Consider the following 25,869-nt stretch of genomic DNA (forward strand, 5'->3'; position numbering starts at 1 on the left):
AGTTGTCAGTCACAACTTCCAAGTTAAAAAATAGGAGTTGGTTCTCATTTCTTTTTCACAGTGGTTGTTTTTTCTGCATGTGTCTTTTTATTGTTTTGTTTTGTTTTTCCCTATGTCTTTATTTACCTTTCTCGTATTTTTCCTTCGTGTTTTTGGTATTTCTGTATTTTTTGTCTCTGCATTCTGTTTACTGCTTTCCCTCAAGCCTCTTTTATCAAAATTCTTCTTGTAACATTGCTTCAGTTTCTTCTTTCTGCTCACAAATCAACTTAAAAGCATTTACATTTGAATGAACATGAACATTTGAATTAAAATGTTATAGAAAGTTGGAGCCTTCGGTGCTGTGCAAGTGTAATGCCAGGCAGTGCTGCAATGTCTGATACTGGAAATACATTACAAGGCATATTTGAAAAGTTTTGCTTCCACTCTAAACTTCTGATTCTTTGCCTTTTTTTTTTGCTTTATTCTTTGCTTACATTTTCCTTCTTTGTCTGTTTCAATGTTTATTCTTCCCATGTTACGTGGTCGTGGTCCTCTCTCCGTCCTATTGCTGTTCTTCTGTGGTATTGCCTGTCTACCCTCAGAAGAATGCAATCTTGTTCTTTCACATTTTTCTCTTTTTCATAAAGCCCAGAAATGATAGAATGAGAAACTTGATCTGCAGCAATTAGAAATGTTGAGAAACTTTAAAACTTCTGAGTAGAGGTAGAGGTGGGGAAAAATGGTGCAAAAAATTGTGACAATTTTTTTTCCAATGTAGTGCAAACACTTTTCATCATATTGCACTCAAATGAGAAGATTTTTAGGTAAAGAATCTGTGTGTTCATACACATTGCAGATCCTGAGTGTTAAACACATGCATGTTGTGTGAATAGGAAAGAATTCAGTGAAAAACTTCTAGTGAAGTACTCCATTGAATTTTCTTCCCTTTTTTGTCTCTAGAGAAACTTGTTTCTTCCTTGGTACTTGTGTCTCTTATTATTTAGAATAATTTATAGAATAATTTAGAATAATACTTTAGTTTTAAAATAGTTACATAGCCTAAAGATAGGCCACAATTTAACATGTTGTTCTTGGTCGGTTGTTTCAGAGATTGAATTCACCTGTAAGTAGCCATACCTGTTCCACTAAAAGCACTTGAAGCAGATAAGAGCTTAGTGGCACTAAAAGCACATTTTGGAGAAATAAAACCATCATAGAAATTGTTTGTATATTGAAATTTAACACGCGAAATACCAGATGTAGTGTAGTCGACCAGAAATTATTAGGAAGATTCATAGGTTTCCCCTCCTGTGCTGTTTTTATTGCTACAGATTCAACACTCTCTTTATTTCCTAAGAAGCTTCTCCAACATCCAAGTGTTTTTTTTGTCTTTTTTTTTTTTAATTGTTTTTGTTATTTTTGTGTAGGGATAATAGCAAATTCCACCAAGTAGAGCGCTGAGATATTGCTAGGGAAGCCTATTAAACCCTTAAATTATTAGCTGCATGTAATTGTGTGCTGTCATGCCTTGCATAAGCTGCAAGAAATAAAAGGAAATTGTGTGCCATCATTAAGGCCACAAATATAATGAGGATTATTCTAAATTGAGTTGAATGTGAAATTAATAATGAAGCTTCAGTCACGAAGCTGCCTTTAAGCACATGGGTCCACGTAAAAGGTGAACCTGTTGACTAAAAGGATTAGCTGCTGCTCCTGCCTTTATTCTCCAGCGCACGTATGCACAGCAGACATCTCAGGATCCTCTCACTACACCATTTCTTTGCACGAGGAGCCTGTGTGAGCTGGCTCTTTTAACTTGTTGCCTCCCTGGTACTCCCGACAGTGTTTTAGGAGCCGGTAGGTGGCATCAAAGCCTAATTCTGGCTCAGAAATGCAAGATCTGCAGTTTTTCTCTGTGGCAGTGGGCTCCACACCTGTACTCGCTGACCACTGACACCTCACAGACCTGGCTGTCGCCCACCGGCATAACCACGGAGCTACCAAATCCTCTGAAGTTTTAAATTTTTTTTTTTCAGGCTGCTTGCTGTGGCCCTGCAGCTCCCAGCTGGCGAGCTGGGGATCCAGCCTTCGCTGTTCCTGCCTGAACAGGCGAACAGCGTGTGGGAAAGCAGTGGGGAAAGCCTCCACAGAGGCTGGTGTTTTACGTTGGTGTGCTTTAAATACAAAACATTTTCATTTGTGCCGGCTGCTTCATGATGAAGCTTTTCTTTTTCTCTTCCTCCTTCCCTGAACTCCAAGGTTTCACTGCCGAAAAGGTTTCCAATACATAAGTCACTCCCCTAAATTAAATTTCTCTTTGCTGCTTCTCATTTTTTAATGATTCATCTCAGTAAGGATGTAGGGAGGTGTTGCTTGTTTTGTGGCTGTTTTTTTTGTTTGTTTGTTTTAACCCTCTTTACCATTTGACACATTTATGTTCTAAAGCTGTTTTTTCATTTAATTTATTTTTTTTAAATAATACCTACATTTCCACAGCTAGAGAACATGTGGCAGATGGATACACACCATAACTTAAGTCTCTGCAGTGTAGACTATGTTCTTGTTAAAGTTCTCACTTTACCACAAGTCACAATTAACTTTAACTTTCAAACTTTAAAGCACTGAAGTTTAAAACTCTTTTAATCCCCACCTCCAAGGTATTGATGTAAGCACAGAGAATTTGCCCTCATTTCCCCCACTGCTCCCTTATCTATCAAAGGGAAAATAGTATTCCCAGCTCATGGTAGTTGTATGTCGTGTAGGAGTTAACAGCTTCCTAGAGCTCTCCAAGTTTAAGTGCAGCTCCCACTGAATGGTCTGGTTTTATGGGTACCAGAGTGAGGTTTGCCTCTGAATATGATCCAATGTCTTCATAAACTGCTATTTCACTTGATTAAACAGGTTGTCCTCTCACATTATGGTAGATGAATAAATTACTTAAACTGTTTATTAGTGAAAATACCTAAACTACCAAGCTGCTGCAAAGTAAAGATTTGAAAGTGTTACTAGTTGCTGAACCGTGGTTCTTGTACACCCCTTAATCATGTGTTCTGTACACCAAGATTGTGTGTATGTCATATTAATTAATAATTTTTTTCCTTTTTTTTGTTTTAAACATAAACCAAAGAATGTACCTCTGTGTGCTCTGGATCGGTTGATGGTAGATTGTATTTAATGAAGAATCAAAAGGAGACGCTGAGGATGTCGATGCCAATGACCCTTTCGTTCTGTTACATGGCATTGCTGTGGCTGAGAGAACCGATGACATTATCTGATCTCTTAAGGTATGAACAGTCTCCAGTGAAATATTTGTTATAAATGTTTTATAAATAATATTTTTTTTTAATTAGAGCTTTACTGTTGCCCTGTTGGTTGCTTGCTCAGTAACAGTGAGATGTCTCCCAGGTGTAGTTTCCTTATCTTTTATCCAATGTAATTTGTGAAGCTGCTTAATGAGAACACTCCTCCATTGCTTGCAGTGAATCTCAAAAACCTGTAAGGGTTTGGTGCTCAAGAAGCTCTTTATCCTTCTCCTCTGAAATTTCTTAAGATTCCTTGGAGGTGTGTATGGTCACGTTTTTGCTATTTTTGCTGTTGTCAGCATGCCAGAAAATGAGTAGCTGTTCCCCAGGACTTACGTCAGTGTCATCCTACAAACAATGCCAGCAGTATACAGCGATCTGGAAGGCAGCTAGGCAGCTTCACGCACGGGAGTGGGGACGCAGAAATTAATATAAGAAGCCCTTCTTTGTCGTCGTATCTTTTTATCTGTAATCATCAGAGTTCGTAATAATAGAGCTGTTAATGTAGTAGATGTAAAATGTTCTAACAGCAGGGTTTGGTGCTAAATATGGGGATCATCAGGCTACTGCTGACAATGCAATTCCCTTCTACCCCCTACAACATGGATATGAACATGCTCCTTATTTTCGGAAGGAACAAAAATTAATTTGTCAAGTTTGTTTTGGTTGTTGTTGTTAGTGATAAGTACTTTAAATCAGGCCTAACTAGCTTGCATTCAGGACTTCTTGGGGTTGCCTTGGAAGACCTTTTTGTGTGCAGACACTCCTTTTTAACAAGTGTTGAAATGGTGGATATTTCTAAAAAGATGGGGAGATTTATTTATTTATTTATTTATTAACCAAAACGTAAGGAGCAGAAATATCAAGTAACTGTAAGTGGGCAATCCGAGGTGCACTGGAAGAAATAAAAGGAAAAACCCATTCAAGATTCATTCAAAATGGCAGGTTTCAGTCCTTTAATTTTGCTTTTTCAAATCTATAACCTGTAGGTTAAAAGACAAGCTCACATATATGGTGCACATAACTAGTAGTGGTGCTGAAAGTCTGACTGATTTATCCCAGAGCCTTATCTTCCATAATGGCTTTTCCCCTCTGTACTGCTGACCCTCCTACCACTTTTCTAGCTTTGTACAAGCTTTCTAAGAACAATGGGCATTGAAGAACACTCTTCTCTGAGTCTTTTTTAGAAAGGAGATGTTTCAGTGTCTTGAGTGTAGTAGTTAATACTGGCTAAATTATTTCGATGTTAAACAATATTTAATCCTCTGATTTAACTCTAGGGGATGGCCGTTGCCTTCATCAGTGATAATCACTCAAACTTGTGTGTTTGCATAGCTAGGTATGCTGTTGCATAAAAGATGCTTGTAAAATGTTCAGCAAAATACCATGGTGTTCAGAATTCGCGCTGCAATACAGACGTAAATACTGAGTAGATTAAGAAATAGTAGAAATCAAAAGTAGCTTTCAATACACAATTCATTACTGACTAGTATTTCCCTAAGGACATTTTGCAGGAGTCAGAACTACCCTGGCCTACTCTGTGTTTTTTATCAGTGATTAGAAAATGAATATAAAAATCCTGTCCGATAATGCACGTATATGGCAAAAATCCAAGTAGTAAATAACAGTTACTAGGATGGAGCAAACGTTGCACAGTAATAAAGAATTATTGCTTAGCACATCCTGTTGGGAGAGAGAAATCATATCTATTCTTGGGTCTGTTCTTTTTACCTTGGAAACTGTTTCTGGAAAGCATGTGGGGTCATACTGGGCAAATACATCCTCACACGTTCCTGTCTTAGTATGATACTGTCTTTTTTTTTTTTTTTTTCCTTTCATTTCTTTGTTTTAAAAAGTAAAAAAAAATAGGAAGGAAAAAAAAGGGCAGAACTTGGCTGGAGTGTTGATTGCATATTAGTGGTGCATTGTTGTGTTTGGCACTTCAAAAGCTGGGGACTGCAGGAGAGAACCAAGCAACTGGTGCAGAACCTGGAGAAACATCCTGTGCACTGAGATTCTTCAGAGCTCAGCACAAATGCCCGAAAGGTTTTAGAGAAAACATGTAAGCAGCAAAAATGCTGGAAAAGGAGAGAAAAAATCAGATATTAAATACAGCAGAGAGACATCATCAGAAATTAATAACTGGAAATTGAAATAAGAAGATTTGAAAGAGAACGCATCATTTAATTTAGGTACAATGTATGGGTTTAATATTCTCGCAAGTGCATGAATCTAGTGGGCATTGACTTTAAATGCACTGAACATACGACTGAATTAAATGCAAAAAGTGATGCTTGAAAGAATGCCATTTGTATTGCAAAGTTTTACAATGATACGATACTCCTATAAGGCTGTAATTACATTATCATGCTTCCCTCCCTACCCTGAAGGCCTTTGCCTTTCACGAGTTTGATGAAGAAGGGAAAAGAAGGCTAAACTGCAAGAACTACCATAAGGCTCCTCTTTTCTCCCTTCTGAATATTTAAGTTGAAAAAATGAGACAAAAATGAGACATTTTTGCATGCAGCAGGATACGTAGATCAAAATAGCAGCAGAGCAGAGATGAAAACTATGCAGAGAAAAACATGAAAGATTCAGCACTGCCTTTTAAATCTTTATAGGCAAATTGTGTTGTTTAAACCACCTGAATTACAGCAGTGCTTAAAAGTTCTGCCTCGTTTCGTCCTCAGTTTGGTTTTCTCCCCACCTTGAAGTCAGCTGACTCCTGCTCCTCCCTTGTGACACATGCTTAGGCACCATGCTAGGGCAATCTGCCAGTTTTTAAAGGATTTACAGCCCCAAAAATACACTCCTCCTTGCTGCTTGACACACTTAACAGAAAAACACTACAATTACCTCCTCCGAAAGGCACACTTTGATTTAAAAATAACATTTCAACAACCTTCTGGTCTGGTCTGTAACAAATTAAATCCTTTTCCATTGCGAATAATCTCACAGTGCTCGATGTGTGGTATTTTATTTATCTGAATAATTAGTAAAATTTTGGGTCTGCAGGAAAAAAAAAGAAATCAGGATGCTGGACTCGGTGAGGCTGAGAACTAATGCCTTTCAAATGAGGTTATACCCAGCTACGCTGGCAAGACTGAACTTGTAATCAGTTTGTGGCATTGCTGTGTGGCTTTAGCAGATGCATCATTTCCTCGTAGTATGCAGAGGATGGAGGATTTTTTTCACACTTAGGCCTGACTAATGCATGCTGCTGCTGCTGTAATTACGAGAGCAGGGACTGCCTCCTGTGTGTGTGCCATTCAAGTTTTCAAGCACTTTGCTGATACAACATAGTCCTGCGAGTGTTGGGATCGCCCCGCTGTGAAATGAAGGGTTTGGAGGAAGAGCAGGCAGGAGAAACTGTTCTCAAGTGCTGTTCCAGATCTGGGCTTCGGGAGTAAGTTTTAACAGCCTGAATCATCAGTACATTGTATTCATAACAGTGTATTTATGCCGTTTCAGGTATTTTTAGAACATAAAAGCAACTCTTCACCTGAGAAAAGAGCGCTTTTTTTTTTTTGTGTGTAGGGACAGTCATTTCAGGCAGGTTCAGGAAAGATGTCATTGTTTTTTTTTACACAGTTGCAGTGCTTTGACGTGATAAGTTAAATTTGGACCAGATGATCTTAGAGGTCTTTTCCGACCTAAATGATTCTATGATTAAATTTTTAAACAAAGAAACGAAAATACCCCACCGTGTTTGTAGACATCTTTCGTCCATTGCGGAGTAAGGATGTGCTTCTGCATTTATATTGCTGCCTTTTCTCTTGCCCTGGGTGCCAGCACTCACCCCCCTTGTGGTGTATTAGTTGCAAAGAGATCAGGAAAATGATTTCTGGTTTTGCATGAGAAGGTTTCACTGGACATTTCAGTGCAGTGTAACTTGCTGCACATCTGTCCCTTTCCCCCTCGTGGCAGCTGAGTCTGGAGATCTATCTGGTTGCAGTCAAACCCTGGAAGACAAAAGCCCAGTTTTCAACCTAATCCCCTGTCTGAGATGTCCCACAAGTGCTTTTGTCAGCAGGGAGGAGACTGGAGTGTGATGCGGAGGACAGAAGGGAGGGTGGGATTTCCCATTTTGGAGGCAGCAAGCTGTCAGGGTGGCTCACCTGCAATCATAACTGCACCACACCCTACGGCCCTGATTGTTTGTCCTCTTCCAGCTGCTGCTGTGCTGGCTCAGGAGGCCACCGCTCTCAATTTCTTGGTGCTACCTCCTCAGATCTGGCAGCTGATTGTGTGTGTGATTGCTCCTTACCAAGGGTGCATCAAAGCTTATGTTCAGCTGAGGCAGTAATGGGATGCTTTTGCTGAAAGGGGAAGGTCTCGCTTCCCCTCTCTGCTCCTGCTTTGTGATGTCTCCCCTTCCTCCTGCCAGTTCTGACACTTTTTGAAGCCACCCATGAGCTTTAGTTTGTTAGAAGACAGGAAGCACACACCCAGCTTCTCTTTTTCTTGCAGTAGGGCAATGGGTTTTGCCTGCTGTTGTGAGTTAAATTTGTGGAAGAGGAAGATAAGCAACAGGAGGAGGGAATTACGGATGGTTACACTGAGCTTGTGGGTTGTCTCAGTCCATTCTGTGAAGCCATCCCTCAGATTTCAGTGCTTCAACTCATTGCTGCTGACCTAAAGTGAGCAAGGAGCTGTCCTGCAGGCTGCTCATCAGATCAGGCAGGGTGGTGAGGATGAGCAGCAGATGCTGGGTTTGATGCTAACCCAGCAAACATGCGGAGCAGTGCACGTTTCCATTCGGGCTGCAGCAATGCTACTTGCACAGGTTGTTTCTGCCAAAAATAAAAATAAAAAATAGCAACATGTACATCTCAAAATTTGATATAGGAAGGATCCTGTGCTATGACCCTTACCTCATTTAAGAGACCAATATGCAGAGCTTTGAAATAAAAAGTATTAGGTAGTGTGGTTGTTCAGATTGCTGTAACTTTTCAGGACTCCTTATAAATGCTGGGTTTACTCTAACTGAGAAACAGGTTTGATTGAGAGGCACTTTTCATTTTAATATCGCTTTAAATTCATTTTTCTAGTTAAATAGAGTAGTCAGTTAGAAATATTTTTAAAAAGGGTTTAACCATAACCTTTTCCCACAGTAACTGGCCTTTATATAAAATTGTAGTCAGCTTCCATGCACGTACCCCGTGATATGCAGCGAGTGGTGGTGGAGATGCAGTGCTGGAAGAGGAACAGTGAGTCCGTGCGCTGCAACAGGCTGAGGAGAGGGCTGAATCATCAGCGAAGACATTGCTCTGCCTCGTCCTTGTTTGTTGTTGTTGTGCTTTTCCTCTTCAGACGCATTTTGTTTGGCAGCCAGAGATTGCTGTGCTCTGCAGAAGCTGGTCTGTCTGCCCGGGGGCTGGGTCTGACTAGGGCTGGAAGCCTTTAGGGACAGCCCCGTGCTGGGAGAAGGAGCAAAGCCCAGCTTGGCAAGCACAGAGGATCCCACGAGGGGTTTGCAGAGTTTGTAGGCCAAGACATAGCTGGTCTGCCTCGCAAGATCAGAGAGAGGGATGTTGTGCAGAAGGCACAGCAGGCAGGAGAGAAAATTGTTTCCAAATCTCTAATATTATTTAAAGAACAGGGTCTGGTCTGCTTGGTGTTAACTCATTCCAGTTTAAATTACGACTTGAACAAAATTGTGCTGGAGAGGAAGAGCCAGGAAGGCAGCTCTAACTCAGTCCTGTGGGAGACCACTAACAGGCATCAGTCTGGCACGAGAATAGTGCCTGTTCCCCTGCAAAGATCCATGCGTCTTTGGTGTTTGCCTTGTCTGCTGTAAAAGCCCACTAAGATGTTGGATAAGAGCAGGGGTTTGTGGTGGTGGCTTTTTACTGGTAGCTGTTGTTAAATCCCATCAGATCTATTAAATAATTAAGTAAAAAATAAGAAAAAAAAAAATCCAAAATATTGTTGTAAACCATTTACCAAAGCCAGCTTTTAAAGAAAGAGGAATTACTTCAGTCCAAATTCAAAATAAATGATTTTGTATTTTGTGAGTGTACAATATCACTTCTATTCCTACTAAAATAATATTTTTTTTAGTCAGACTACAGAAAGTAATTAACTGAGTTGCACTTCTGTGTACACCTGCATAATTCTGTGACATCCCTCTTACCATATTTTGCACTTTAACCTCCTGCAGCAGAAAGTGTTTCATCTCCAATTTGGAAAATTTACTTAAAGCCTTCACATTTTGAAAGAAAGCTTCCATGCCACTCAAAGAGGCTTAAGGCAGTTTCAAAAATGCAGTAGCTGAAGAATGTGCAGAACAAACTGTATGCAGGCATGTTGATTGTAAGCTCATTGCCATAACAGTGTCGTTTGTCAGTCATACCTGAGCTTGAACCTAAAGGCCTGTTAAATATTTGAACTGGTTTTTTGGAGTATGTAGGGGTGTAGGACTTCAGACAGAATTTCTTAGGCAGCATAAAGCTGATGTTATTGCAAATCAGATATTGATTTGTGGATTAATTTTAGAATAAACGTGCTTTTGTCATAGTAAATATTATTTTAATTTGGTCTTCTTTTTTTTATGCAGGTTTGTTGTTGAAGGTCACATTCCGTATTTGAACGTTTATCAGGATTTTCCAGAGAAGATGAAATTATATGGCCTTGATCTTAGGATCTTTTGTGTCGAGGTAATTTTTTCCTTAAAATTATAGATTAAAAAAAAAAAAAAAGTTATTTTTTGTGGCTTTTTTGGGTAAATGTACTAATAAATTGATGAAATTTATTCTTACATTGTAGAGTTCATGTTTCACATTTTAATTGGAGACTGCAGAAACCATTGCAATCAGTGACTCTGAGTGCTTTAAGCTTTAACCAGCCTTATTAGGCTGATTACCTAAGTTAAAACAAAATCAGTAAGTACTTGTGGAGAAAAAGGTATTCAGAAAGAGGACTTGGCTTCATGTCTAAGGGCAATATAATCGTGTCTCTTAAACTTTTTTGTGTAAAAGCACAAGAATTACTTTTGCTCAGTGTTGTTTGGATACCATCTTGTGTTCTGTGTCTTGGTGTACTGGTTGAAATAGATGAAACCTAAAATCTGCATGAGGGGATTACTGGCCTTCTGGAGGCTGCAAGGCAAGAGACAGTTTGAGTAAAATGTAAATTGTCCCTTATTTAGGATTACTGCGTATTCTGCTGATGGTTGCCCACTGGTGTTTGTGTTCCAGGAAAAAAAAAAAAAAGTTAATTACGGATTGTTGAGGTGTGCAAATTATACATTAGCTTTCAAACACAGAAAGCAGCAATTCTGCTGACAGGAAAAGGTGGGTTTTCATCTGCTGGAAGGTGTGTGCAGCCAAGGTCCTCAGTGATGCTGTTGCAAGTAATGTTACTGTTCTCCAGCATGTAGCTTTATTCAATGGGTCACGAGTTGTTCAGAAGCTAATCTGTAAAATCTTTCTCTTAGACCTTTCCATAATAGAAAAGATTCATCAGGTTGTAAATTTACAAATTCTGGTTGTAAACTTTTTTTAACCCGTAATTCTCAGTCTCTCTGTCTTTCTTTGTCTCCGTTCTGTAGAGATGTTGTATAACCTCTCAAAGCAGTTACATAAAACTCCGTTTTTTTATTTAGTCAGGCCAAAGTACAAACAAAAATCCCAATCCTACAAAATACAGGTAAAATGTTCATACAAATTGTGACCCTAGAACTTGTACTGTGTCTCAGAGTGGAAGATCTGATGTGCAGAGAGAAGATGACCTTTGAAGATGTACTGTGTATTTTTGGGATGGAGCTGTTTCTGGCCTGTAGTATCTGATGCCAGTCCTGAAGCTGATTTCATCAGTCCCTGTTAGCTTGCTTTCCCCCAGAGCTGTAGGTTTGCATTATTCTGCTGTCCCTCCATAGTGCACCTCCACCTCTGGGTTGTATAATGGCTTGGCATGGAGCTGGATGTCACAACTGGAGACCCACAAGCTGGTCAATTTAATTTCATTTCCCCTCTTATATGAAAGAGGGACTATAGCCACTTCACTCTCTGTCTGAAACATATGCATAGCATATAAATACTTCAATTTTTTCACAAACTGGGAAAAAAAAAAGTTATCTTCATTTGATTTTTGACTTAAAGATTCATCATGAGTGATGTTATCTAGTGTGATGTGCTATTTTAGCTTGCAGAAGATTGCATCTGATTTAAAAGCTGAATTGGTGGCCTGTGTGTGACAGAAAATCATGCTTTCCTCTGATCCTGATACTTGCTTTCTCCCCTGCCCCTGACCAAAGTCTGAGTGGAAATGCATACTAATCATCTCTTACCTTTGTTTTCATTAAGAGGCATAAATTCTCTAAGCTTGATATCGTACAGTTGGTTTTCCAGCTGCTGTAATGTTGCAGTGGATTTCTCTTTCTAGGAATATCTGCTCCCTACTCTGCCTGAACTGCTCCTTTAGTAACGCATCCACGGCTTTGTTTGGTTTTAACATTTTTGCCTATATCACTGAGCAAAGGATTGCAAAAACAAACAAAGCCCACAGTAACAAACCAAACAAAACCAACAACCTTCAATCTGCTCCCTACATCTCACGTTCCAGAGCTGATCCTGCTGCTCGTTGCAGCACTGAGATCACCGGTAGCTTACTGCATCCAGTTTTGACATCAGGGCTTTGAGACATTCAAGAGACAAGGTGATTGTCCCGGAGCTGTAAGTCGGATTGTGTAATGCTCCCTTCTGCAAACACAGCCTGCATTCTTTTCTCCTTGGTGTTCTGTATATAATATTCTACAGGCAATTATCTTCAAAAAAACTTTTTATCAGATTGTGATCATCACTAACCAGGCAAGTCAAGGTGCTTTAATGTCATTATTTGTTTTGCTTCAAGTCTGGCGAATGTAAACTGCAGACATTTAAAAAAAATCTAGACATCTGACAAGACTCTTCATGATGTGCTTTTATTCTCTTTTAACCAATTTTTACTGCGTTTGTGTCCTGTGCTAACCTGCTGCAACACAAATTTGAATCAAGAAGAAAGTCATACTAAGTATTATTTTATCAGTTAAGTGCAGATGAATCTGAACTCGATAAGGCTCACCTCACATATAGACACTCTCGGTGGCTTAAAAATCTTTTTTGAGAAACAATTCCCCAGATACCCAAAATACACTGGACTTGTACAAGGTTGAAGTTATTGTAGCTATAGAAAAAAATAAATGCAACAAATGCTACGAGGTGAGTCACATCTACTTTCTATCTGTGTAGTGGTGTGTGTATGTACACAAAACATTTTTTTAACCTTAGCTCATTCAGTATTATTATCATTTTGTATGCATGGAACGTGACGAGTCTCAGGCTTTCCAGCAGATGGATTTCATTGCTGTGTGTAATACAGGCACGGAGTCTATCACTGCTGATTTTCTGCTGTCCTGCTTTCAATCTAGCAGTTGGAGAAGATCAAAAGCTGCAGCATCCGTCATACAAGGAGAAGTTGAGGGAGTTGGGATTTTTATCCCTGAGAAGAAGAGGCTCAGGGGTGTGGAGCTGAGTGTGTAAAACCTGATTGGAAGGAGTGGGATGGACTCAGACTCTTCTCTCTGGTGCCCAGTGAAAGTACAAGACTCCATGGGCATTGTTTGAAATACAGGAGCTTCCATTTAAACATAAGATTTATTTTTTTATGTGGAAGGGTGACTGAACATGACCAGGCTGCTCAAAACCATTGTGGAGCCTGAATCTTTGGAGATGCTCAAAGCCTGACTGGACACGGTCCTGAGCAAGCTGCTGTAGTCGGCCTTGCCTTGAGCAGTGGCGTGGGACTCGACCATCTCCACAGGTCCCCACTAACCTCCAGCACGCCGTGGATCTGGTGGTGCAGTGTGCCTTGGGGTGGCAGGAAAGTCCTTCGTGAGCTAGTAATGGGACAGCTAATAAGGAGGGCATAATTTGTCATTCTGCCCAAACTGAGCTTTATTTAAAATACCTGCTACAAGGGTTACTGGTTTTGGTAACCCTGTGTGCAGAGCTCTGGGTGTAATTGCCTCATTTAAAACAAAAAGAAAAAAGAGAGAAAAGGAGCCTCTGCCTCTCCGTATCTCCGTATCATTCATTGTGCTGCATAACTGTTAGATAAATGTGCCAGGTCTAGGTCTAGCTGGAGGTGAGTACCTACTCACAAGTATTTTATAAACGATAACAGTACTTTATTGAAGAGCTTTGTGTTAATTGGGAAATTAGTTGTTTATCCATATTCCGAATACGTGCATCTTTCCAATGCTCGCCTTTGTACACCTCCACTTGGTTAGACATCCTATTCCTCTATTAAAATCAGCTGTATGGTAGGAGGTAGCATCTGATAAATGGGTTTTGCCTAAATGTACAATCGGAGGGTTCATGGAGCGAAGAGCAGCAGCAGCAGGAAGCTCCTGCTCAGCTCCTAATTGACAAATTCTGAGTTCCCAAAACAATAAAAGGGAAGCTAATATCTATCTTATGCTGCAAAACTGCATTTTGGTAAAGCAGAGTCCATGTGTGCTTATCCCTGTGATAAAAACTGTCTTATGCATCAAGAAAGAATACAATACTTGTGGGTTTTGTTGGTTTCTCTATGCAGATCAAGGTTTTTTCTTCCTTTGCAATTTGTTTCACTACACTAAATCGCTGCTGATCTTAAGGCATATGCCAATAATTAACACACGGCAATGAGCAGTCATCTTTTCTCTTTTAGGTAGATACCATCTTTGTTTCCTTCGTATTGCAGAGAATATCTGCTTGTTTAAAAGCCTGCTAGTGTAAGACTTCCAGCTGGTTTGTAAATTAGCAGCAGTAGGTATGAAGGTGTAGGGCTAATTGGATTTCAGGTTGTTATTGATAGGATCTCTCCTCCAGTGCATCTCCGCACGCATTCCTTCTTCCATTTCTACTTGGAGTAGGGATACGTCTCGAAGATACACCCCCTCTGTTTTGCTTTTAGGACTTTAATCTGTTCTCTCGTATAAAACTGATCACAAGCATCTGTTTTCTCTTGAGCTAGCAACAGCTTGCCCTTGCCGGAGGTCTGTTTTCCCTTACATTTCTGACTCAGGGTCTGCGTACTGTATCAACTGCTGTGTAATCCCTTTGTTCGTGCCTTAAAGCTGCTTCTGCTTTGCTGTCTCAAGTCTACCTGTAGCTTTCATTTGTAGAAAAGCATGAGTCTTTGGCGTCTTTTACCCTTAACGCCTCGCAGATCTCGTGCGTGCGCCCAGAAATACTTTTTGGTTTTGATTCTCGTGTTCTTGACGCACTCGCAAACCTACGGGTAAGCAGGTCACTCCCATGGCTGTTGGGCAACTCGATTTACCAAAGTATTGGAGATAACAAACACGTCATTTTGCAGTATGTGCTGTGTGGAACAGGATAGGTGTAGCCTCATAAATATCTTTCAGATCCTGTTGTCCCGAAGAGCTCCTGGAATGGGCTTCGCCGTGGATGCGCAAGTGGCTGGACTTGGCGAGGGGCCAGACGCGTGACCTCAGTGAGGTTCCCTGCCTTCAGCCTCTCCGCCACCACTAAAATAACTCCTTTCTTCCTAACCCTAGTGAGAAATACTCTTTTTTTCTTTCTGAGGGGTGGGGTGCATGGAGAAAATTGAGCTCAGTGGGTGCTTGTTGAGTTGTGCTCAGAGCTGCCCACCAACCTGCCCTTGAAGGTAGAAGGAATAGGTGGCTACCTCATTCCTCTTTCTACCAGTTCTGCCCTGGAGTCTGGTGATGAAGCGGCTTCCCTCGAAGAGCCCTTCTCTTCCCGGCCCCTGAGACTGGTGTTGGTACACCTTGTAGTCTAGGAACCTCTTAAATTAGTTCCTTTTTTGATTTAGGATTTAATTTTGTTCTTATGTCTTCCTTTTTCTTTTTTTAATGATCCTCTGAGTATTGTTGACTGTTATAATAAATTTATTTAGGCAGTTTTGACCTTGTAACACATAAACATAAATACTAAGACAACCAAAAATTAAGCTGGGTATGCATTATTATACTTTACCCATCCTACTGCTGACTTAGCTTTATTAACAGGGGCACTATTTAGGTGAAATACAGAGAGCAAATATCTTTCTATTCCCATCCCTTATTTCAATCCATAAATAATTCTTACTGTTATTATTCAGGTCTCCATTATACAGAAATTCTTTTTAAACTCCTAGGTGAGAGGGATGTTAGCATCTTCCTTCCCTTTGCCTATGCAAAATTTGTGAATGCATCCTGGAAAAGCGGCAGCAATACACCGTGTTTTTCAGAAAATAGCAGTGGACAGGGGGAGAATCATCACAAAACTCATGGGATTTTCTCCCACCTTTACCATTTCTTCCTATATTACACTGCATTGCTATGACTTGCTCTGCCCATACCAGTTTTTTTCCCCCTTTTTTTTTTAAATATATTTTGTTCTAGTAAGTGTTTTTCTTCATTTGTACAGTGTTTTTCTATATTTGTATAGTTTCATCTTTCATTTTTCCTTTCTTATTTGCCAGCTTCACTGAAAGGCCTTTTGTTGCCTCTTTCTTCTCCCTGCTATCTTCTTTCTTTCGTGGTTAACAGCTCATCATTCAGCATTAAATGCTGTCTGTTTGTGTCTGTGTCATTAGACTGGTAATTCTGGGCAGTTCTCCATTGTGTTCAGTTCAATAAAAATTTTAATTCATACTCCATTGTGATCTGATGCTGGCTTTGATAGGAAAAGGAAGAGCTTGAAAAGCAATACATATATTTGGTGCCCTAAGAAAAGGGGTAATTCATCCAGGGCCTGCCTTTTCCTTAAGGTAACCAGTTCTGGGTGTTCGAGTGGGTACCACAGTGTATTCTCAAGTGGGTTGGAAAACTCTTAAGCTCTTCCCAAAACATGCTGCTTTAGTGCAGAGCGCTTTATTCTGTATGATACTTTGGATTTTTTAATTTTTATTTTTTTGGAGTTGAAGGAGTATATACCTTGCACTCATACATGCACACACCCCCTCTCTGGTGCTGGTTATTACATTCTTCCTCTTTTATTTAGGAGTGAAAGGCTTGCTTTAAACATGGGCAGATGGTCTCTTCTCTGTACTGTCTAAAAACTCTTAATTCTTTTTCTTCTTTTACAGTATTCTACAGTTTATATTTTCTTTTTGTTCTTCTCTTTATCTTTTTCCACCATAATTTTACTCTTAGCAGCACTTTAGCATCCATACTAATCCTTCTGCCTCCCATCTTCCAATGTCAGCTTCAGTCAAATCTCATTTCTCCTGAGGATTTCAAAGATTTCTGAGATTAATTTGCCAAGATTTTCTGTTATTAAGGATAGCTCTGTGTTGCTCACTAGTTCTGCACGCTTTGTTTTCCAGTGGATCTGCTATTTTTGAGTTTCGAGTGCCATAATGAGTCCTCCACTGAGGTCTTGTGTGTGAATGTGTTTTTTTCGTTTGTTTGTGGTGGTGGTGGTGTTTGATTTTGGCCTCCTTATATCTATGAATTCTTCCATAAAGAATAAAAATGTCTTTTCGCATCAGCAGCTTCAATCCTTTGGATTGAAGCTGAAGCGTCAATCGTCTCTCTCCTCTTATGACCTTACAAAGGTTGCTTGACTGACAAGATATTTTTAGCTTCCATCTTTCCCATTGTCATTGCACTATTTTCTTCAGGATCCATGCCAAGCTAATAATTCTAGAGTTCCTGAATCTCCCCTTTTACATTTTTTTTAAATACTAATGCTGAGAGCCCTTTGATCTTCAGAATTTCTTAGGATTATTTAAAAAACAGCATTTGTGTTTCAGAGAGCGCCTTAGTTATTTCCTTGAAGCTTCTGGTGTGTAAATTTTCTGATCCTATCCTTTGAAAAGCCCTTAATTTTATCAGATACTGCTGTACTTTTTAGCAGACATAAATTTTCTCTTCCTTACATATCGTTTGAACGAGATGGATTCGTGTTCTTCTTCCAGTTACAGAACAAGCGTGCTTTTTTCTTCCTATTTGTTTCACGACTTACCTGTGGCGTTGCAATTAAAGGTCCTTTTGTTGTTGTTGTGCACTTTCCTTGCTGCTTAGCTGCCTTTCCCTTTTTGTTTCATTGCAGAGCAGCTACGGAGCCGTTCCTTGCCTCTTTTATCCAGGAGACTGTCCCCAAGTACTGTGCAGTCAGTTCTGCCCAGCTGTGGTCCTGTGGTTGTGGTCTCCCTTTATTCTGTTATCCTAAAGTAAAAAGCAGGAACTGTCTAGGAGTATTACTGGCCAAGATGCTATTTTGAGAGGTCTAAAGTACCTGCTTTTATGTCTGGCTGCCAGGGATTTTTTTGTATCTACCATACTTGAGAACAAGGTTTAAATTTAGGATTTATATCCTGCTGCCACCCAAGGCAGCAGGATGTATACCCCCTTCTCTTCCAGCTTCACAGTGGTCCCATAGCAGTAATCTTTTGTGTTACAGCGTGGTTAAATGTTGCTGAGCTTTACCACGGCAGCAGATGTTAAACCAAAGGTGGTTGAACCTCAGATTTTGCCCCCGTTCCTAATTCTTGTGGTTATAGGCAGTTACAGTTGGAGTACAGTTATTAATGCTTGTGAACCATAAACATTTTTTGCCTTGTCACCATCTAACAGCTTAGTTGCTTAGTAAGGACTGGTTTAAATTAAATGGGGACGTGCCACAAAAATGTATTTGAATCAACCCGGCGTTGTTCAAGCATAGTAAAAGCAATTTTGTTTTGTAAATTTAACTGGCAAGTTTCAGAAGTCTAAAACGCCTCCTGATTTTGATTTCCTTGTGAATGTTGGGGGCAGAAGAATTGTCAGGTAGCCTGGAGGAAAATGTAGCATCGGAGGATTTCTCATGGATAAAGGAAAGAAGATTGCTCAATCTTTCGAAGATTACCTGTTGTATACAACCAAAACCAGGACTTGGCTGTAGTCTTCAGGTTTCAAGCCTAATGGCTCAATTTTGGAGGTAATTTGGCATTCAGTCCTCAGCCATTTCTAATCATCTCTGCCAGCTTGTTCTAAAGCATGTGATTTTGCAGTTCTGAATAACACACAGATAATATTTATTACTTAAGTATCAAGTACATTGCTTGGCTAATGATGGAAGCGGTTGTTTGCATTTTCTTGTTAGGTACTTTTGGGTTTCTTCTGTTTTCCTTTATGCAACTGGGGCCATGTCCCATTGATAAAATATGTTACTGGGTTTGAAATGCATGAACCCAGACAGATAGGACCCAGATACTTGAGCAGATGGCACAGAGTTGAGAAGAGGGACTGTTCCTAGAGTATTGATGCCTCTCTCCTTGCCTTCACTCAGCTCTTCTCCTTCAGGGCTGGGCAAGCTCCTGGATCTCACATGCTGCTCTTGTTCACGTATGTAGGTCTTCAAACTTACACCAAGAACAAAACTTACATTATTTTTCATTGTCCTTTTGAATACAGGAAGCAAACACTCACCTTCCCACCTCACAGAAGGGATGAGCAGTATTGCTGGGCAGGAAGGAGAGCGGGCTGTGCTCAAGCCCCAGGGTGCACGGGGCACAGCCCGATGTCTGCGAGGCCGCTGTTGGGGACTGGCTGCTCGGACCTGCCCGTCTCGGTGCTTAGAGCCAGGGGCTAGATATTCTGGGTGAACTCTATAGCGGTGGCGTGAGCTTATATGAATACATGGAGTCATAATATTGGCCACTGGAGATCCTTAGAAATCTCATGGCAATTGTTTTTCGTGGTACTAAAACTCTGGGTATTCATCCTGCTCTTCAGGCTAATTCCTCCTTTAGGTCTGCTTGTATTGTTCATTGGTTTCTACCCTAAGCTGGATGGATGCAATATGGCCGAGTGCTTTCCTACAGCAAATGGTATTTCATGCTTTGGGATTGTTTTATATCAAAGATGCTATTTCTGGATCTGCAATTTCATCATCTTAAAAGCAGAAGGATTAGCATTCGCTTCATTACAGAGTTTGGGTATGTTAATAGAAGTTTATAAACTTGACAGTGTTTCTTAAGTGCTCGTGTTTCTTTAGTTGTGGGTGTGGATTTAGTCTCCTAATTATAGTACTCTTCTAGGAGGGGCAGAAGAAGTGAATCACTGTTTTAGGGCTTTATGTTTTTTTGTCCCACCGTCTAAGGAGGAGTGAAATTCCTCTGTATTCTGAGCGCTGCATGAGGTCACCCTACTGAAGTTCTTGCAAAGAAAGGATTTCTACCATGGCTTTGGTATTGCTAATTTGATTTGGTGACAGGCATGCATTCATTCCCTAAATTGACATTGCCATTCTGAAATTAATTTATTAAATGATCATGCTGGTAAGTTTAAATTAATTTTTATTTTGAGGGTGGTTTTTAAAATAAAATGATCTGCTGACCATTGTTTGTGAGTAGACCATGTAGAAGAAGTAAATTGCCTGTCATTGGTGCACAGAGACACTACCTACACCTGCAGAAGTAATTTTTAAAGAATGATAACTCTAAATAAAAAATCCAGATATAAGCAAAAGCATGCATGCAGGATCCTTCGTCTTCATCCTTCTATTCCTTCTTGTTTTTCACTTTTGTTCTCTTTATCTTCTCGATAAAATTCTTAACACTCTGTTATAAACACCTTTGAATGTCTTGAAAAAATGTTACCTTCTTGACCAGATTTCTTGCAAGAAACTTGCTCTCTTCTTCATCTACTGAAACACAGAACCTCTCAGTTCCAGTTTTGAGAATATAGATGGAGAAAATACGGCTTTCAATTTCTCCGATTTTCATCCTGTCCAGCTGATGACTAAAAATATTTTCTATTTGGAAAAGAGTAGTAAGTAAAGACATTGAGTGGGAAGGAGAAGATCATGAAAGGCTGATACAATGCAGGCTTTGTATTTGTGTATGGCATTGTTACCGTGGGTAAGCATTACAGTATGTGAGCACTACACTTTAGTTTTTAGTATTATTTAGTATTATTTTAAAAAGATTGTAATTCAGTGACCCATGAGCTGCTATTAAAATACACAGATATACTTTTTTTCCACCAGTGTCGTCTTTGTGTCTGAGTACACCCACAAAGTGTAACTCAATCAACAGATAAGCCCATGCTACCCATGTTTGTTAAATAGGAGGTGATATTTTTTTAAAGTAGAAAATTTGTCATGTTCTCTGAAAGCTGGTATTATCAATGCTGCTACATTCATGTACCAACCTTAATTTAAATATCTGCATGATGTTATTCATGCAGGTTACTATAATCCCTTCCTGATCCTGTTTCAAACATGCAGCTATTGCAGCTATAGTAGAATTATTTTCGAACAGCTCCTGATTTCCAAAAAGGAATGGAGAACAGCACTTCGTTGATGTATAAATCCATCAGGCATCCATATTTAACAAATCTATGGAATTCTGGTTGTGTTGTTTGTTTTCTTTTGTTTGTTTGCTTGCCCTCTCTAAAAGGTATGCAGAGTGACAAGGACAATCAAATATCTGGACAGGTTTCCTACAAGAAACAATTAAACATATCTATTTATCTTTCGAGCTAAAGAAGAGTTGACTAAGAGGAAGCTGTGATGATAGTTTACTTTGTTTAGGAGGCAAATGTTCGATGTCTCTTCCAATACAAGAATTGGGAGGTGTCAGATGGAGCTTGCTGGCCTGTCGGTTCGGAATCTGACAGCAGGAAATGCTTCGTGTGTCCCCTGGGCAATTGGAGGGACTGCTTGCCATCGGTTGGTGTTAAAGGGGGCAGGTAATGGCTGGACAGGGGCCACACACACAGAAAAGGCATGTGGGGCTAATAAGTGCAGAGATCTCACTGCTGGCTCAGCCACAAGCTCTGTGAAGCTGGACAAATATTTGGGAAAGTGTCACTGTGGCTTGCTTCGTTCCTAAATTCCTCCCTACTCATCTCTCCTGCTTGCTGCTGGATGCAAGGCTGAATAGATCTTTTTTGCTTGATGAGATGTTGTTGTTGTTCTGGGATTTCAGTTAGGGTTTCAGTTTGTGGGTTTTGTGTTCTGGAGAGACCTTCTTAAGATGGCAAAACTTCATTTTTCATTAACTGGGTATTTCAGCAACCTTTCTTCTAAGTCATAGCTCAAGCCTTTAAGTTGGGTGAATTTAATGTCGGTCCTTAAAGTTTCAGATTGAGGAGTCTGGGGTTGGTTTAACTAGAAGTACATTGAGAAATGATTAAATGGTAAAAGTACACAAAATCCTTTTTTAAAAGGGATATGGCTAACTTATGGCAAAGAACCCCAAGCAGTGCAAACTTTACAGTTTTCTCGAGCAAAAGCTTTGCTTTTTGAAACAAGCTTTTGCATGCAGTTACTTTGTGATGACATTTTGGTGGAGTAACTAAAGGAGTTGCTTGTTTAAATACAATGCCTGGAATATAAGTTTTCTTATTGATGAGTAGGATTGACAGTCCCCCAAGCTTTTTTCACTTTGGTAAAGTGATGCTTCTAAACAGCCTTTGGTTCTTTTCTTTTTGGCCCTAAATACAAGTAGAGGTGATTTGTGAATATAAAAAGACGACAGTATTAATATATCTTAGAGTTCATAGAAGATCCTGCGGTGGAAGGGTCCCACAAGGATCATCAAGTCCAACCCCTGGCTCCACGCAGGACCACCCCAAAATCAGACCATGCATCTGAGAGAGCTGTTCAAACGCTTCTTGGAGCCATGCCCACTGCCCTGGGGAGCCTGTCCCAGCACCCAAGTGTGACCAAGGTTTTAAGGCTAAACGTACAGAATTTAGGAATTACTGGAATGAATTTACTTGGAGCTGAGGCCGATGTCTAAGCGTGCGAGGGTGTAGTCCCGAATCATTTAATCTCTTATTGTTTCTACCAGATAGCGTCGCAGTTTAATACGCGGAAGGCGATGAGCTGCTCAGTGTATCTTTCCTTTTCTTCATCCGACGTGGGAGTTAGGGCTTGCTGTAGTGCACGCCACGTCGAGCCAGTGCTGTTGCAGAACGTGGGCTTCTTTTTTTTTCCTCCTGATGCCCATCTCCAGGCGGTGGCGGCTCCGTTCAGGCTGGGCTGGGAGAAATGGAGCTGGGCTGCTCCCTGACAGCTGGGAAACTGGGACAAAGAGACTTGCCCGAAGCAACAGGGTGGGTTTGTGGTACTGTCATGTGTAAACCTGAAGATTTCCTAAATTTAATTCTCTTTTTCTTTTTTTTTTTTCCCTACTGCCTTTTCAAAAGGGTCCCGAATTACTTCATAATCTGATCCTGGCTGATACCCGCATCTCCGAGTCATCGTGCTGTGTCTTAGGGGAAACCTCTGCCCCTGGGACTGTCTCACAGCCCAGGTTTTAGTGGGTTGTGCGTTTGTAGTTTAGTTTGGGTCTGATTCAGACAGCTAATTGCTGACTAAATCGATGAATTGACTCAGGAACACAGGTCAAAGCGTTGGTGTGGGTTTCTGCCAGCATTCAGACTGCAGTGCCAACAGCTTTCTGCTTCCCTGGGGAGTGATCTACCAAGCTTGCTTGTAGCTGGGCTCCTCTATTCATTGAGGCCCTTTCCTAAAATCACATTTTGTATGGGTGTAAGGATTGGGAAGATCTCTCTTCTCCTGACTTAAATTTGAATGAGCCTAATTGCCCTGCGACTTTCTTCTTTTAGTGGTAACTCTGTGAAGAATTCAAATGAGCACAGCAGCCAGTCCTGCTTGTTTATTTTAAAAATCTTCTGAGAGGTATAAAATTCCAGCCATACAAATTCTGCTAATCAGTAATGCTTTTCCCTTCCAAAACAAGCAGCAATTCCTGCTTTGGTCTGCCAGGGTTTTGTGATACCTTGTAATCTGAAGTTGGTTGGGGGGGATGTCTTTCTGTCAGTTTTTATTTTTTCTTTCTTTCTTTCTTTTCTTTCTTTTCTTTCTTTCTTTCTTTCTTTCTTTCTTTCTTTCTTTCTTTCTTTCTTTCTTTCTTTCTTTCTTTCTTTCTTTCTTTCTTTCTTTCTTTCTTTTTCATTTTAGCAGGTGCATGTAGTACTTGTTCAGGATAAAAAAAAAAGTGCAGAATGAAAAGAAGCAAGGGTGAGGCTTTTATTTAAAAAAAAAAAAAAAGCTGAGGAGGAAGTTCACTGCTGAAAGGGTTATTGTAATCAAGTTTATCATGGGAGCTTGCTGTTGTGTAACAGAAACTCTAGCTTGTCCATACCTGTCTCAAAGCATTACTTAATGAAGAAAGAAAACAAACCTACCAAAATATTTATGAAATTCAATAAAATTTGTTCCCAAACTCCTTCATTTCAATACATCATGACAGACCAGCTCCTTGTTGGATTGCTTTCTCCATTTCTAGAAAGCCTACATTTTTTAGAGCCGTGGTATCTGTCGTTCAGATGCAGCTTGAGCACGAAGTGGGTAACACTCAAGCACGTGTCTCTGTTGGTTTAATAATATTGAAACTCATTTATTCAAAAACCACTTTAGCCAGGAAACATCTAATGAATATGATGTATTCCTCTGAAAGTAGCATATTAAAAAGTCTGCAATACGCACAAATATATATATTTTTTCCAGTGAAGGAGCATATTTGTACTGACTGCTTAGTTAGCTTTTTCTTTTGCCTGTGGTTTGCTGGCTCATCCACATGCCATCTTGAATTCCATGATAAAAACTTTTAATTCAGTGCAGCAAAGTATCCTCCTAGCACACCGAGATATTTTTTTCTCTCAAAAATGCATAAACATTGTTTATTGAGTCGTTTAAAATGAATCTCCTCAGTGCAGAGATCCTTCTCACTTCCTCTGCATCGATGTTCAGGAGTAATTTGGGACTTTAAGATGCAGTAGCTGTCTCAGATGAGATTTTGAGGGACAGTTATCAAGGAGAACAACAGAGAGTGCCACTGTTACTTGTTGTGTGATGTTCAAGCGTTATCTTGGTTTCTTTTTTTTTTCTCTGCCCATGTGTTGCCAAGTAGATAACTTGGGCAACATGTTTGTCTGTCTCAAGATGAAGCAGTTGATTCCCTTATCCTGTCATAGCCTTCCAGTTATCCTCTCTACTCCATGAGAGCCTCGTGAAGCAGCAATTCCTGTTGACCAAGCAACAAGCGTGTGCTTGGCCTTTTCTGCTGGAAGAACTCCTAGGAGCCACCTGTTTCTCAGCAGGTATTTGAGTGGGGCTGTCGCAGTTTCACCTGCCTTTGTTCATCCTTGTCACTTGGTTCCCTTTAATAATTCCAGGCACACCCTTTGCTGTTACATCAGCATCTGTACATGATTCATGGATATCAGTGTTTGAAGAAATGCATCTGCTCCTTTAGTCCACGTAAAAATGGGGGTACCAAGGCAGATTTGGTGCTCATCGAACCTGCTCTGCTCTTTCTGGTGGTGGCAGGGAAAGGATGGAAGAGCAGCGTGCAGTGGTTCCCCCCATCATGCTTTCACCTCATGATGCTGGGAAGTTTGTTTCTGCCCAGAAGTGATAACGGTGCTCGCAGTGCCCGTCCTTTACATCGTGTATGTCTCTTGTCTATACCCTATCCTCTGGAAAACAAACTGTGCATGCAAACTTCGTGTTAAGACTGCCCAGAATCTTACCACAGCAGAGCTGGCTGCCTTCGTTTTGACAGCTAACTCAGCTGGGAAAAATGTGTATTAGTGAGAGGGTTGCTTATGTGGGAAGGCTTTTATTGATAATAATGCACAGTGTTTAATTGCCCTTTATCTGTGTGGGAGAGTTATTGCAGTAGTTTCTTGCTGTTGGAGGTAGGATGGTGGTCGCTGAGAGGCAAATAGAGGTTAGGCAAGGGGAGGGGGGAAGACAATTAAAAATAGACATCGTTAGCATTTATTAGTGCATGTTTGTATGGGAGGGAGTACCACAGTGGTGAGGGCAATATCCAAGTCATAGGAGAAAAAATCTTCAGCAATGGAGGAGTTTGGGCTTTCCACTCCCATTGTGGATATAATACATAATGATTGGGTCACGAGGTCATTTTATTCACTATTAGATATGAATTTGGGTGTCTTTACAGTCGATCCTGTTGTGTAAGCTGCGAGCACTGCAGCTGGCTTCAGCCCACGTCAGGCTGGCAGGATGTGTTGGTGCTGCCAACCAGCAGGTAGAGCTGAGCCTGCTGAGTAGCGGGAGCAACTGCAGCGAGCCAGGCTCCGTAGGGCTGATGTGGTACCTAATCCTACCGTAGTTTTAAAGTTAGAGTTCCTAATAACTCATAATTTGTCACTCATAGTTTGATCTAAATCATCAGGTTAAATTGCTTTCTTACCCTGTTTCCTGAGAAGTTTGGCACACTTTTCAAACTCAGGCTGGCATCTTCAGAATGACAAGGTCTTGCTGGTTTTCAGGTAATTCCCACCAGACCCAAACTCCAAATTTCACAGGTTCCTGGAGACCTACAAAAACCCAAAAATGAAAAAGTGAAGTATTAAAAGGTAAATTAGAGGAAGCTCGTAGAAAACGTGTCCACTGCTGAAGAGCTGAAGATAGAGCCTCAGAGACAATGCAGGTATGGGACAAAAGATGGTGTCTGGATGGAAATGAGCAGGTAGAGGGGTGAAAAGAAAGGGAAATGTGCTGGGGAACAAGTACTGGAGAAGAGTATGTAGGGAAAAAAATAAAAGGTAGGAATTAAAAGAACTCTATGATTAATTCTTTTCAGAAATGATAGAACCTAA

General features: G+C 40.4%; 1 protein-coding gene across 2 annotated transcripts in view; it reads left to right on the forward strand.

Annotated features, from left to right (window-relative positions):
• TAF1B (TATA-box binding protein associated factor, RNA polymerase I subunit B) overlaps positions 1-25,869 on the forward strand; it is a 48,499-nt gene that overhangs the window by 5,032 nt on the left and 17,598 nt on the right. For both annotated transcript variants that reach the window (XM_068678570.1, XM_068678569.1), the window contains exons 7-8: positions 3,110-3,266; positions 9,844-9,943. In XM_068678570.1, coding sequence (XP_068534671.1) covers positions 3,110-3,266; positions 9,844-9,943 — 257 coding nt within the window. The remainder of the gene's footprint in view (positions 1-3,109; positions 3,267-9,843; positions 9,944-25,869) is intronic.

Source organism: Anas acuta, chromosome 3 (assembly GCF_963932015.1).
Source record: "Anas acuta chromosome 3, bAnaAcu1.1, whole genome shotgun sequence".
Lineage (NCBI taxonomy): Eukaryota > Metazoa > Chordata > Aves > Anseriformes > Anatidae > Anas > Anas acuta.